General features: G+C 38.7%; 3 protein-coding genes across 4 annotated transcripts; all 3 read right to left on the bottom strand.

Moving 5' to 3' along the window:
* Positions 1–110: 110 nt before the first annotated feature.
* Positions 111–5,270, bottom strand: adnp2a (ADNP homeobox 2a). Its single transcript, XM_081388509.1, has 4 exons — positions 5,010–5,270; positions 4,529–4,646; positions 3,630–3,722; positions 111–3,388 (listed from the first exon to the last, which is right to left on the bottom strand). Exons 2-4 carry the CDS (start codon positions 4,634–4,636, stop codon positions 698–700), a joined length of 2,892 nt encoding a protein of 963 aa, XP_081244635.1. The 5' UTR covers positions 4,637–4,646; positions 5,010–5,270; the 3' UTR covers positions 111–697.
* Positions 5,271–8,372: 3,102 nt separating this feature from the next.
* On the bottom strand, positions 8,373–11,092 carry pard6ga (par-6 family cell polarity regulator gamma a; the record flags this gene model as incomplete). Its single annotated transcript, XM_081388143.1, has 3 exons — positions 8,373–9,325; positions 10,320–10,542; positions 11,027–11,092. The coding sequence occupies 3 exons, from the start codon at positions 11,090–11,092 to the stop codon at positions 8,373–8,375; spliced, it is 1,242 nt and encodes a 413-aa protein (XP_081244269.1).
* A 355-nt stretch (positions 11,093–11,447) lies between these two features.
* On the bottom strand, positions 11,448–14,762 carry LOC308704691 (glyoxylate/hydroxypyruvate reductase B). 2 transcript variants are annotated; one of them, XM_081389180.1, is made up of 7 exons: positions 14,691–14,762; positions 14,487–14,522; positions 13,996–14,371; positions 13,737–13,908; positions 12,229–12,407; positions 12,057–12,153; positions 11,448–11,947 (listed from the first exon to the last, which is right to left on the bottom strand). In XM_081389180.1, the coding sequence occupies exons 3-7, from the start codon at positions 14,366–14,368 to the stop codon at positions 11,794–11,796; spliced, it is 975 nt and encodes a 324-aa protein (XP_081245306.1). In that variant the 5' UTR covers positions 14,369–14,371; positions 14,487–14,522; positions 14,691–14,762; the 3' UTR covers positions 11,448–11,793. The 2 variants fall into 2 exon arrangements, with proteins under 2 accessions (XP_081245306.1, XP_081245307.1); XM_081389181.1 differs by lacking the exon at positions 14,691–14,762 and having other exon boundaries at positions 14,487–14,528.
* Positions 14,763–14,936: the final 174 nt, after the last annotated feature.

The raw sequence follows: 14,936 nt of genomic DNA, 5'->3' as shown, positions 1-14,936 counted from the left end.
ATATATATATATATATATATATTATAAAATATGCAAATTAATGACAAATTAAATTAAAATCCTTCTTGTTAAATCGTAAAGAATTTAATATTTAGTAATCCACACATCTGTAATATTTAATCACGTTTATTCCAAGAGGCAAATACAACTGCAAACTTTAAATAGGACACGGAGGCACTTGTCTTTTTTCACATGTCTGAAATGATTACAGTGTATAATATGAAAGAGAAAAAACATAAAAACACCATAAAGTGTCCCTTTTGGCGATACAGTTATGAAATGCTGCCTAATTTGCCAGTTAGTAGTAATGATAAGCCAAGCCTTCATTTTCTTTACAGTTCTAATATAAAATGTTAAGTGCAGAACTATTTCACTAGACATCCCCAAATGTATAGTACAAGTGTCCAAAAAAAGTATGATTTTAATATAATTGGGAAACTGGGTCTTTTCTTTCTCGCAATAAAGATATGTAATAAAAGAAACTTTTGAACCGCATCATCATATGAACTATATACAACAAAAATACAAAAATGTAGAGTGTAGAGTCTTTTCAGCATTGCTGTGGGTTCCCCTTTTTCCATAGACTAATGCCAAGAGGCAAACAATCCTATAAATGAGTAAATCAAGTAATTTTACATCCTAGTGTGAACATGCTGAATACAAACACAATTTAGCAAACAAACGTGTTTAGCTATTTTTACAGAGGCCGTACCTCTGGAATGAAGGGGTCATGTTCCATTTCATTCACTTCCTCTTTTTTAATAGTTACCTCTTGGATGAAGAGGTCATGTCCCACTTCATTCATGTCCTCGTCCTCTTTTTTAATAGTTACCTCTTGGATGAAGAGGTCATGTTCCATTTCATTCACATCCTCTATTTTAACAGTTACCTCTGGAACAAAGCTTTCAGTATTCACTTCCGCATCTTTTTTTTTAACAGGCTTTGCCTCCGGAATGAAGAGGTTGTGCTTCACCTTGTTCACTTCAATCATTTTGAACCCGAGATTTACACAAACCCTCTTCTTCTGAATAGCTTTCAAGCACTTGGTGAGCTTGCTGTTAAAGTGAGCCTTCACGTCAGCCTTGTTTATCCACAAACGGGAAGCGAGCAGTTCGATTTCGGTCTTCGTCACGTATGGCTTTCTGTGGAAGTACTGTGAAAGGAAGTCTTTTCTGTCCTCGAACGATGTCCTCTCCATCCCCATTGGTTCCAAGACGAGTTCGACTGGAGTTTTAGGGACTTCTACCTTTGGAGCTTTCGAGTTCCTTCTCCTGTTCTTCGGAGTGATTACTTCTCTCTTTGGCTTGGCAATTTCAAGACCCCCCTGAAAATCCGCGTCTGAAGAACTGGCCATCTGAACAGAACTACATAAGTCACCATCAAGCTGTTCCGTTGTATCTGGATTCAGCTTCCTCTCTGCTTCCTTGACCGCTTTGGGAGCACAACGACACCGTTGCACATGAATGGAGATGGTTTTCGTTGTCGATTTTTCGGCATACACCCCAAAACAAAATATGCATTTGTAAGCAGGTGTTTTTAGTATGGCATGAATGGTGGGAACGATGTGGTGTTTTGTTTGAAGATGGAGCTCATAGTCTTCAGCGTTCTGGAGCTTTACTTGACAAAATGGGCAGGCGGTAGGTGGCACCTTCAACGCGGCTGCGTATTCGGCCTTGTCTGGATACATTTTTATGAATAGCTTATCCTGAGTGCTGGTGAGCAGTGCGAGGTTAAGCTCGCGGTTGTCAAGAAGATCTTTGGGCACATCTGTGTTCAGATTAAAAGTGTTGAACATGAGATTGCCCTTGTCGTCACAGTCGAGATTGAACTGTTCTTTTATGAAATGCCGGTTTTCCTTGATCTTCAGACTGTGATCTTTATTGGTGTGCTCCATGATCTGCTTGAAGGAGTAGAACATCTGAGGGCAGAACAGACACTTCAAGCCATGCAACAAATGCTGGAAAATCCCCTGTTCTGTCAGTAAAATCTTGCACTTCAGGCACTTGACAGTGTGGTCGTCATGCTTCTTCAAAAACGGCGCGAGCACAGCCAGCTCATTTGGTGTCGAATTTCTATTGATCGCCCTCTGAACTGTAGGCATGAGACCTGCGGGCACCACCGCTGAATTTGAAGGCTGGCTGATCTGGTTTTGCGTCAATACCATCTGAGCGGGACTGCCGTGGACAGGAACGGTGACTTGAACGGGTGCTAGAGTGTATGTTGGAACACCGTTGACATTGTTGCCTGTGGGAATGAGACGCACAGATTGCGAGGCTATGAGAGGAGCTCTGGGAACTGACTGGTTCAGCTGAAGCCCTTGAGTATAAAGAAATGGTGATTGAACACCCATTTCGCCCGGGAGGTTGACCTGGATGCCAGGTGGAAGAAGAACCTGCTGTGCTTGCTGGGTCTGTGGTAGCCTGGGAATGGACATAGTGATGGGTACCGTGTTGGGTGCACTTTGCGGCATGTTTGGCATCACCATATTACCTGGAGAGGCAGGCAGGGCTTGCGGCATCCCGCCAGGGGACTGCTGATGCTGGGCATTCTGAAGCGCAGCCAAAGTCGTGCCCGACAGTAAAGCTTGCGTTTGTGGGGACAGAAACATCTGCCCTGCACCAGGAGAGCAAAACAAAGCTGCTGCGTTACTTGGGCCAGCCAGAAGAACCGTACCGTTTCCATTTGTATGTTGCATCTGCTGGGGCATGTAATTCGGTCTTGCAAGTAACGTGACCTGTTGCATCGCTTTCGGAGCGAGGCTCAGCAGATTCTGCAATCCGGGCATTTGATTCGTGCAGTCTTTTTCGATTATACAAGGCATTATTTGCCAGTGCAGGTCCTTGTGCTTCTCTGAACTTAAAATGTGATACAGTAAATGTTCAATGGTCTCTGCTGGCAGTTTGCACACTTTGCAATGATATTTCATTGGTGCGCCGTCACGTATCTGCACACCACCAGACTTTTGCGTACTGTCCGACCCGAGCCCGAAGAAGCGATCCAGCATAGTAGCATAGTGGTTTACCAAGACGTGTTTCTTCATCACGTATAGTAAAGAGTCATGATAGCCGCAGGTTGCGCACGTGTATCTGTCATCGGCGGCATCAGCTGAGACTGTAACTGACACGGTTTTTGGCGCGTGAGCCAAAGTCTGGCTGGGGTTGCTTTGGAGAGATATACGATGGGCTTTTGATGGCAGCATGTGGAAAAACTGAATGTGTTGCTCTGTGACTTTCGGAGAGCTGACAAATGGGCAGTAGGGGCACATTAACAAACAGGCCACGTTCAGATCTTTCCAGTGACAGCGATGGATGTGACTTCTGAACGTGGGTACTGACCGGCTGGAGTACCAACACAGACTGCAGCACAGAGCTTGGCTCCGGTATGGATACTGAGGGACAAAAATAACATCATGATTAATATAGCTTGAAATTATGTTTATCAATAGTTTGTGCTGTGTAAAAAATATTAGTCCCATTCAAACTGAAAAGTAAAATTGCAACCTTAAATTCTTATTCAAATAAAAGTGGTGCCAAATTTATTTAAAGAGATGGAAACATATATGTGGTTATAACATCACAAACAATTAAAACATTTTTACAGTGCATAAAACAGATGTTAATGCAAATCACCTTTTTTTTCTTTTTTCCAACATGACCATCAGTAAAATTATCCCATTCAGTGTTGTCAAAACTTGCGTCACCAGCATCAAAACATTTATATGTCTGTTGGAAACAGAAAATTTCATTAACAGGCATAATGATATTCGTGTCAAGAAACGCTGATATTGTGTAAAAAAAACAACAACAACTAAAAACAACATACTAAAAATAAAATCGTTTAGGATGCAGATAATTAATAAGACAGATAATTAATTTTTAAAAATGAAGTTTACCCTTGCTGTCATTTAGAAATCAATCTAAAAGTAAAAATAATCAGAAATGTGTATGCGGAATTAAATATTCAATATCGACTGAGACTGATATCAAATTCACTAATATCAACCGATAATCAATATATGATTTATTTTTTAACTTGTTCTTCTGGTAGAACATCAGACTCTCCAGTAATGTAGGCCGGACTTCTCCAATCAGTTTTCTCCATTAGTTGCTTTAATCGCTTATAATTGACTGCAAGCTCACATTCAGATCTGCCTCTATCCAATCAACAACAGATGAAAAGAAACACAGAACGTCCTACATTTATTTTCTTTTTCAATAATCCATTTCAATACGGAAGAAATGAGCTGCTTCTTCCGTTACATTCCAACTTCAATAATAAATTTGGAGAATTAGAAATGATCAGTTTTTGTCGATATCTTAGGTTTATCTCTACAATTTGTAAGGCTCTTTGAAATAACTAAAATGATTTTGTGAGGTGAGTGACACTAAATTGTAATGCAGTTAAGACCTAGAATTACTTCATATAGTGCAGTTAAAAACTAATCAACGTCAACATCCGCGAGCCAATCAAAATCATGCATTCAACAGATCATTGGTATAAACAGAACATCATAACTACAATAATCTACCTCCATTAAATCTTGGCACTGCTGCTTCCCGATGTCACACAAAATACTTTTGACGCGTTTCCTTGGTCGTCTGAGTTTTGTAAGGTTCTTCACTGGAATTTGATACATTTTGATGATCCTGTAAATGAAAACAAAAATAACACGAAATGTTTCTGAATAGCCTGTAAAATCAATACACGCATTAGCCTAATCTTTAAAAACGCCAAATTCAATCTGTTTATTTTGCGTCGATCTAATGCAGATTAAAGAGACATCTAAATTAACCGAAATTGCTGAGGCCTATAACATAGTTATAATACAAATACCTAGTTGTAACCATGTACCAAGCAAGGTCTGGTTTTTTTTTTGTTTTTTTGTTTTGTTTTTTTAAACAGCCGTTTAAGTAGTACGGAACATGTCATATAATGCCACATAATGACACATGTCATTCATACTCCGAACCGTATTTTAGGGTCTATCATAAACCTGTGTCTAACGTTACCTTTAATATTCTGGCACAGAGCTGCGATTGAGTGGATGGATGTCTGCGTGCGTGCGTCCGTTTTCTTCCGGCGTCACTGGAAGGCGCGCAGTATGGAATCGGCTAGTTCATCATATGAAGCCTCCAGGTTGCGCTCAATCCGCGTTCCTTACTGCACTGATGATCGTCTGGTGAAATATGAACCGAGCGCAGGATTAGCCCACTTTTGATTATATCTCACTAAAACATCACCCCACTCCTGCTGAAAAACATGGCGCACAGGAAGACGGGAAGTGACGTTTTCTGATTTACATATTGCATAGTGCAGAACCACCAATGGGAGAAAGGTGGGCTGATCTTACAAAGTTGATCAATGTAATGGCCATTAGTTATTAGAATTAACCATAGGAGCATGGCTGTGGTCTTCACCTGTGAGTGATGTGGACACACCTGTGGTACATCACCTTCAGGGATGCTTTTATGAGGAGATGGATTGATGGATTTAAGTATGACATTATGATGAATGATGAGAAGGAAATGGAGGTTTTGCTTGCTGTCTCTGTAACATGCATATGCATGTAGCTATAGGTGGTTTGTTGCATCAGTGCTGATGTCACCACAGCAAGTATAATTTTAAACTTTTCATATGTACCAGGAACATATGGCTGTCATTATAATGTTTTATGGGTCTCTCCACTGGGCCCAGTTAATGCATGATACAAGGACCTAAATGGGCCCCTTATGGTCACACGGCCTGGGACATTCCTTTAGTTTGAGAGTACATTTAAAAACACAGAAACGTCATACTCATGTACGCCTAAAAAAGTACTTCATGTTGTCTTACTGAATCCTTTCTTGTCAGTGTTGCTTAATAAATGCATGTAATCACTTGAACTTAAAGGGATAGTTCATCATTTAGGCTACTCACCCTCAAGTTGTTGATTACCAACATTCTTCAGAAAATATTCTTTTGTATTCAGCAGAAGAAAGAAATTCATACTTGAAGGGTGGGTGAATGACACATTTTTGGGTGAACATACTTAAAGTCTCTTTTTTAAAACATGAAACATGTTAAAAATATCTTTTTTTGTGTGTGTGTGTGTGTGTATGTGTTCAGCAGAAAAAAAGAAAGGGGTAGGCCTAGAGGTTTTGAAAGACATGGTCTTTAAATAATGACAGACTTTTCATAACTATCCCTTTAATTTAACAGAGTTGTTTCAATTAAATAAAGTCTTGTCAGCTTTACTTAACAAATGTCGTTCTGTCAATGTGAAACTGGAGAGAAACAGCCAAACTGATAAACACAATGCAGGATGTCCCTTTATGCACCATTGTTGATATGGGTAACTGAAAACCAAGATCAACATGATTAAGTCAGCATGGAAAATCCAACTTTTTTCACTGCTTATATAGATTGTATTTTTCATTGAAGTTTTTTTAATACTGGAAAATGGGTGTATGGGATGCTTTTTTGGACCCTGTGTAGAAATCCGCAGCTGTCAACCTGTAGCTCTCGCCTCCTCCTTGGAAAGCTAAGTGTTAGTTAGGCCAGCAGGGGGAGCTCATCCTGTGGTCTGTGTGGGTCCCAGAACTCCAATACAATGATAATGCTATACTGTAAAAAGACACACTTGAGATGTTGTAAAACATTTTTTTTGCTATATATATGGTTTTAATATAGCATTTTATGAGTTATATACATGTGTGTTTACTTAATAATTACATAACTAAAATTCAGTATGAATACACAGGCCTCTCTGATTTGATCATGTTGATTTGCAATGTTCCAAGACATTCATGACTTTCACCTCCAAAAATGATATTTACTGCTTTTCAATTTCCTTAATTAAAATGAGCTAATGTAACACAATTCTTAAACAAACTTTATTTTTTAACTTAATCCACTGTATAGAAATCTGCTGTGTGGTTTCTTAATAAGAAATTGCTAATATAATGACCTTTAAGAAACAGTGTGCGACACAGCAGAAAAAAAAAAACAATAATAATGTATGCATGTTGTGTGATAATAGCAATTAACTGTAAGAGATTCAATAGTGTTAGTTGAACACGTAATTTAAATTTATTGAGGTTTAATAAATGTATTGTGTTTATACTACGCAAAGTATCTGAGAAGGCTTTACAGTTTTATTAGATGTAAAATTAATTTTCAATGCATTTTATTAAAGGTAGGGTAGGCAATTTTTGGAGAGGCTAGCAATAGCAAGCTAGCTTCACAAAGCTTCACAATACGAGAGACGGCGTTAAACTATACCTCATGTCTCAAAGCACATAACATTACAATAATAATGAACATAAATTAAAAAACACTGACCTGTACCACCTGACTGCTGCAGATTTTGATAGTGTTGCCATTGAAACGCATGAATTCGAGTCACGGACCGTATATAGAAGTATAACTGAGTATTCAGACCGAATGCAATGATTGGATGAACATTTTGTGGTCCTACACCTTCCACAGACGATATACATATATAATCCTACATATAAATACATTTAGACCACTTAAAGCAACACTAAGGAACATTTCCACTTCGGTCGCCCTACAGGTTGGAAGCGGAATTGTCCATTACCGCTGTCGTAAATAATTTCGTCGCCCGCAGCCTACCGTCGCACGCTCGCAGTTTATCCAGCACCGGCTTTGAATGAACGATGCCCACAGACAAGGTAGAGTATGTTATTATGTTACTAAATAATGACTATTGTAACGCTTGATGTGAAGCAAGTCAAATTTGTAGTTTTCTTATGTCTCATTCGAACTACAGAAACGCGACCCGGTTTGGGCTACAAAGCGAATCCAGAAGTGCCTTTTACCCTGTTACGACTTGATGAACCACTGATATGATTATTTTAAGGTAAAAAAATTTACTTAGTGTTGCTTTAACTTAGTGATTGATTGCTATCAGGATGTGAAGAGACTTTCAACCAGCATAATAAAAACTGTTTCTGGAGCAAATCGTCTAACCTGCCTTTAGTTCACCCAAAAAATTTAAATTATTTTACTCATCCTAATGTTGTTCCAAATCTGTATGATTTTCTTTCTTCTGTGGAACACAACATAATTTATTTTGAGAATTCAATGGCCAATGGTCACCAAAACGTTAAAAAAAATCTTATGTTCTACAGAAGAAAGAAAATCATACAGGTTTGGAAAGACATAAAGGTGAGTCCAAGATGACAGAATTCATTTTTATGGTGAAAAAAAAAAAAAAAAACATTTTGATAATATATAACAAAAAATAGAATCTATAGTAATCTTTAAAGTTATCAGTAAAAACTTGGAAGACATGCAAGTATAGCACGTGACATGCATAAATTGCAGTGCAGAGTTTAACATGGGTGGTGTCGTTTCAGAAGGTTTATCTTTTACAAAATGACAACAATTCCATCTTCCTCCATTGCCCCCTGGGGCAGCAGCAAATGACGACTCAGATCAACATGCCACGTGTTGAGAATGTCATGGGTACTGCAGCTTTCCTGTCTGATGGCCGGGTTAAAGCCATAATGCTGCTTGGCCCTCATATTCCTGTGAAGAGGGAGGTTGTGGTCAGTGTGAGCTGTGTAGGTGAGGCAAGGCTGAGAGTGATAGGACGCTGCCGAAATGAGCGAGTTGGGGCGTCTGGCAGAAACTTGAGGCCGGTAGGAAGTATTAACATGTTGTTGAGAAGAATGAGAGGCGTTTGAAGCACCAAACTGCCGGGACAGGTGTTTGATGGAGCTCTCGACAACCATATCTGTATCCTCTTCGCTCTCGGAGCCAGTGCCTAAACCATAAGCTTTCATTATCATAGGCAGCCCTGGGTAGCTTACAGAGGCCCTACTATCAAAATAGTGTCCCGAGCTTGAGGGGATGCAGCTTTTTCGCCTTATGTTGTTACGCTGGTTTGCAGGTTTCACTGTGATGATGAGGTTGTGGCTGTTGGCAATCATCATGTCGGTTACCTGATCCAAAGTCTTCCCCATAACACTAATACCATTCACTTCCAGGACCTGGTCATTAATGGCTAGCAGTCCCGTGCAAGCCGCCAGGCCACCAGGCACTATGCGGGAGATAAAGATGCCTAGAACCTTTTCCAGACCGTAAGGAGTAACCCTGACTGTAGTACCATCACGGATGTAAAAGCCCAGAGGTCTGTCCGAGCCCTGGCGATACAGACGCACTCTTCGGTGGCATTCTGGGATGATGTCCACGTCGATGATGGAAGAAACAGGGCGGAAGTTCTGTGGCATGCTGATCTGAAATGGTAGTTTTCTGTGGCTGACAGGTTTCTTTCGCTTTATTGCATCATCATCACCAGCGTAATCCTGATCGGCTTCCTCTGTAAAACAGTGCGGGAAGTTAGTTGAGCAAAGTTCTAAAATTATTAAATCCATCTGATTATATCAAAACTTTCTGATCACAGTTTTAATTGTGAAAAATGAATATTATAAATATGTGGAAAATATGTCGTTTCTATTACATGACATTATTTTCCTCTACTCGCTATAGTACTATAATGTTATATGCATTATTTAAATCTATTTTTTTATTTAAATCTATTTTTGCTTTTTTTTTTATTATGGTAATTAAAAAAAATATTTCATTATTGTAATCAGAAATTGTTTTTGTTTATTTTGACTCGAGTTTAATCATTTACTGCTAGTATTTATTTTATTTTAGCATGTAAAACACTATTTAACTATGGAGGACCAAGTCAGTCCAATTTAAATATAAATACAATTATGTAAACAAACAAACAAATGTCCAGATAAACATAATTGGAAAAAAAAATCATGAATTTTTCACAAAATTTAGCACTTACTTTATATATATTTTAACTCTGATTATTTATTCATTTCTGTATTTTGTAATTTGCTTATGAATTCTTCTTACTTTCTCTTTGCTTATGTTTATTCTTACATTAATTTATTACCATAGTCATTTCCAAATACTGACTAACTAAAAACGGAAAGCAAAAAGATAATCTGGCAAACAAACACGCCACATGGGAATACAAAGCAATTATACTCAAGTACATGATTCCCAACTAGATAAGTTCCTTCCTTTTCTATTCCTCCTTCAGGAAGATCAAAAAGAAAACGAAATAAAATGGTCTTAAGGTCTTAAAATTATGTTTTCCGTATAATTAAATCTATTTATCTACGCGTAGAAAAGAAATCTTTAATAAGAACTAAACAATTTATTTCTTGTTATGTGTTTGTAAAATAGTGCTCTATGTTACATTATTATGACATTTTTGTTGTGAGGTGAGATGAATGGAGCCGAGAATAAAGGAAATGATAGATATTCATGAGCTTCTGCCCTTCCTGTACCTTGTAGCTGAATGAAGATACGCAGTAAAGATTGTGTGGAGGTCACAGCTTTGCAAAAGTTGTCATCATTATTGATAGGCAACAGCTCTCCTTGAACATCCGCATAGCCAATAAGGACATCCATTTGCCATAGCTGATGTAAACGCACAATGAGCCTGTGGAAGTCTTTATACCTGCCAGGCTCACAACGATCCAGGGAAAACCTCCTGAATTCTGCACCAAACTGTAGAGAGAAAAGCACATGAAATTGCATGAAAAAAAACTGTAGGCTACTAAACATATCTTAATTACAGAGTTTCTCTTTAATGTTCTCCTGGTCAACATGGTTCATTTTTGATACTAGGATATGTAATCTCACAAATCTTTGTGAGCTTCAGGCTGTGAGTGACCTGGGACTGTATTCAATCAGCTGAAACAATGGGCATATTTTAGGAGTGAGCCGTTTCTGGATATTGTGTAGGTTTTAATTGTTTAAGTCTTTGTTTACAAAGGTACTTCCCCTCAGTTTAGCCTAATAATACTAAAACAAGAGCGACAATATAATAATTAAATCATTATAAGGATTCTGTTAATGGATTTCAAATCCGAGTAATTCCAAGATTAAAGAAATGCATACCTCTAAAAACAGAGAAAATACATTGCAATATAATAACTGGCATATACATGCTAGAGATCAGTTAACATTATATAAGTATTTGTCAACTTACTTTACTTTTCACCTCGAGGACCGAAACGCTGCGCAGAGACTGAGACTTTCGAAGTGCCCGGTTCATGTTGTCCGATGAGCGGTGACTACCCCACTATTCGCAAACCACTCGGGTTTTGTTTTGCTCAGCATGACAGAATAGCGTTACGTGTTCGCATCATCACTGAAAACGCGGAAAGCAGGACGAATGTCTTGGCAAAAAACGGGACAACACGCGGCATTACTGCCACTTTTATTTTCTAGTAGTCTACGAAATTTGTGGGGCAAAAAATATATGAATAGCCTATATATATATATATATATATATATATATATATATATATATATATATATATATATATAATGAAATGAGATGAAAGCTTAAACTAAATGAAAGCTTTATGATACCTTAAGATGAAAAAACTGCAGATAAAAGGAACAAAATATCATCTGAAAAAAAAGTATGAAAAGACACCATACATTACAGTAGGCCTATTGCAAAGTTTATTTTTTATTTCTTTCGTAGCATCAGGATTTTTTTTTTTTTAAATGATCACAGTTGTGACAGATTTTGTTGGAGGGAGATATATTAATTTATAATAAGTATCAATGTAACATTTAAAATGAGGCTCATTTGCACGCACACACACACAAAATCACAAAACAATCACATCTACTATACATTGTACTATCCAGTTTTTAAAAATATGATGATTACCATCTCCATTAGTATTTTCTGTTTTACTGGTTAAAAAACAAAGAAGGGACAGATGGCTCTGTGATCTGGCACTATGCCTTGACTTCGTCAGGGAGCTGGCCTCCAGTTACAGCGGCCAAGGCATTGGTCACCATCCTCTCCACCATGATCTGCGACGTCTCCATGGTGTGGGTTCCTAAATGAGGGAGGACGATGACATTTGGGAAGGACAGCAGGGGATGATCCCTGTACATAACAAAGAATCATATCATTCATACTACAACAGTGATGTGTTTAATGCAGGAAAAAAAAACATTTGTGTAAGTGCAATTAGATGAAAGTGTACTAAGCAAACCTGGGCAATGGTTCAGGATACGAGACATCTAAAGCAGCAGCTCGTATCATTTTCTTCTGGAGAGCATTCACTAAAGCATCTTGGTCTACTACCAAGCCTATGACAAAAAAGTAGTTCTCAAACAGACGGATTTCATTTAATTGGATTGTTTTGTTTCAGCCTATTACATTACCTCTGCTAATGTTGATAAGGGTGCTATTGGGTTTCATCATGGCAAACTCTTTGGCACCAATCAGTTTGTGCGTTTGTGGGGACAGATTGACCACCACCATGACAAAGTCTGACCTCTGTAGCAGCTCCTTCATGCTTGCACAATACATGGCCCCAACTGCTTTTTCTTCACTCTCAGGCCTGAACATAAAACACTGTGAAATTAAATATAAGGCAGGGGAGCAAAACTCGATTTCTGGAAGGCCATAGCCTTAAAGATTTAAGCTTAAACCCTAATTATAGACACCTGATCCAAATAATCAAGTCCTTTAGGCATATTTGAAAACAGGTATGTGTTTTTGAGCAAGGTGGGAAACTCTGCAGGACAGTGGCCCTCCAAAAAGTTAAAGGAGTTATTTCGTGACAACTCTCGGAAGATTTTTAGCATGGGGATGGATGTGATAATGTTAATGTATTTGGTCTTCTACGCTGCTGCTGTTGATTATTGCTGTTGTTGTAGATTATTGGTCCTGCTGTTGCAGAGTACAGGAACTTGCTACTGCCAATACGCTGCTGTAAGTATTTAAGACACTGCTGCTGCACAAATAGCATATATCAATTACCCATAGTAGATCTATACATGTGGAGCTGGGGAAGGTGGAAGGTTTTAGACGAACTCTGAAAGCGTGCTGCAACTGCTATAGTGAACGATAACCAGCCATTTAAATTTTGAACAGCAAGCTGCATTGCCTGCAGAGGTGACATGAACCAATAAGCTTGTGCCAAGTAGTTAACGCTGTAAATATCATCAGCTTGCATTAAGACCCATCAGCCTGCACCATCTAGAGTTTCATGACATAACTAGGCATTAATACGTTGATGGCAGACGTGGCCTTATGGTTAGAGAGTCAGACCGGTTGCCGGTTACCAGACCAGTTCGATTCTCAATTGATACTTTGCAGTCACGTGATATCTGACGGGCAACAAACGCGGTTAGTGCATCCAATCGCACAACAACTATCTGGCATGTTGTGTACACCTCAAAACACCAACTTTTGTATATTAAAACTGGCAAGTGGCAACGTCCTGGCAAGATCCTTGATTAGTTTACTGGTTTTCGTTGCTAGAGAATGACGTTCTTGCCCGCCAGCCAGTACAACTGATGTCACGTGCAAAGCATCAATACCGGCAGGAAATGACTGAGGTGCCCTTGAGCAAGGCACCGAACCCCCAATCGCTGGTTGCCCACTGCTCCGGGTGTGTGTGTCCATAGCTCTCTACTCCTAATGTGTGTGCATACTGTGCACTAACTTGGATAGGTTAAATGCAGAGGACAAATTCCGAGTATGGGTTACTTGCCTTCACATGTCACTTAAATCAGTGTTTTTTTTTTAAATATTTGAAAACAATGACTAACCACTTTATGTTCAAATGGAACGAAAACAGACAGAAAAATGAGTTTACAAATTATTGAAGCTGGTAAAAAGTTGTTTAGTGACAGAGAATTATTTCAAAGTCCAACAGATTCACCTTTGATTCCTATTGTGGTAAAGGATTTTCATCTCAAACCCTTGAGCTCTCTTGGCGATTTTGTATCCTATTCTTCCCATGCCGATGATACCCAGGGTGGCCCCGCTAACATCAGTGCCCAGAGAGGACTCTGGAAAAACATCACATTCCCGGAACTTGGAAAAATTGTGCCCTGAAGAGAAAAAGAAAATCACAATGTACTTAGTGAACAATATGATAAACCCTGAAGAAAGCATAGTACGGAAACTGCACTTCTCACCCTCAACAATCTTTCTTGCAGATGCCAACATCAAACTCATGCCAATATCTGCAGTGGCATTATCCACCACATGAGGAGTGTTGGAAACTTTGATTCCAAAGCTATTTATCAGAGGAATATCAAGGTGGTCTACTCCTACCCCACCATTAACAACAGCCTTGAGGTTGGGCAAAGACTGTAGCAGGTTTTGGTCAACTTTAATAGCTCCACCCCACACAAACAGTGCCTGGATTTTAGCAGCGAAGTCTTCTTTCCTCTGTACAAACCTCTCAAATGTGATAATAGTAAAGTGTTTCTCGATACAAGGTTCAAAACACTTGTAGATGCCTCCGGGTGCTCCAAGTGTGGTGGCTAATATGCACGGTTTATCCATAACCTGTGAGAAAATTAACCAGCACTAGCAACTAAAGGGCTATAACTCTAAACAAAATAATAGACGAACGCATTCTTTATGCGTCTTTAAATGTCTTAAATGAAATATTCTTTCTCACCACTTGTATGACAGTCGGTCGCAGTCTGAATGTTTCCTGAAAGATTCTGATTGTCACGTGCAACATTGTATTTTGTATTCAGACATGGTTAATCAAGTACCGATAAAGACCAAAGGTGGTTTTCTGTAAATCATTATTAAGTAGGCCACCTCTTCTAAGGCAAAAATATATATATATATTTTTTTTTGATTGCCAAATACCTACACAAAAATGTTTCCAAATCTTCTTTCGTGTGTCATCGGAGGTTTTAATAGTTGCTAGTCACTCAAATAACCAGAAGAGGGCGTTAGAAGCCAATGAAACGTATTATTCAGTTGTGGCCCATTTCTGTCACACGATTAAGTTCATATGTGGTTGTTTGATGGACATGTGGTTCGTGTTTTTACTTGTACACAATATATTATTTCCAGATTGGATTTTCTATTAATTGTAATTTAGTTTGGTCACAAA

This window comes from Scardinius erythrophthalmus (assembly GCF_964197995.2).
Source record: "Scardinius erythrophthalmus genome assembly, chromosome: 16".
Classification (NCBI taxonomy): domain Eukaryota; kingdom Metazoa; phylum Chordata; class Actinopteri; order Cypriniformes; family Leuciscidae; genus Scardinius; species Scardinius erythrophthalmus.
This window is presented reverse-complemented; position numbering and strand designations above follow the sequence as displayed.

What these genes read in the sequence shown, in the direction of transcription:
- adnp2a (XM_081388509.1), bottom strand. Translation starts at nt 4,636, where the DNA reads ATGTATCAAATTCCAGTGAAGAACCTTACAAAACTCAGACGACCAAGG. An exon ending in AGTGCCAAGATTTAATGGAG is followed by an intron (nt 3,723 to 4,528) that starts GTAGATTATTGT and finishes TGTTTCCAACAG; the next exon opens with ACATATAAATGTTTTGATGC. An exon ending in TTGGAAAAAAGAAAAAAAAG is followed by an intron (nt 3,389 to 3,629) that starts GTGATTTGCATT and finishes TTTGTCCCTCAG; the next exon opens with TATCCATACCGGAGCCAAGC.
- LOC308704691 (XM_081389180.1), bottom strand. Translation starts at nt 14,368, where the DNA reads ATGGATAAACCGTGCATATTAGCCACCACACTTGGAGCACCCGGAGGC. An exon ending in TGCAAGAAAGATTGTTGAGG is followed by an intron (nt 13,909 to 13,995) that starts GTGAGAAGTGCA and finishes TTTTCTCTTCAG; the next exon opens with GGCACAATTTTTCCAAGTTC. An exon ending in CCTTATCAACATTAGCAGAG is followed by an intron (nt 12,154 to 12,228) that starts GTAATGTAATAG and finishes TTTTTGTCATAG; the next exon opens with GCTTGGTAGTAGACCAAGAT.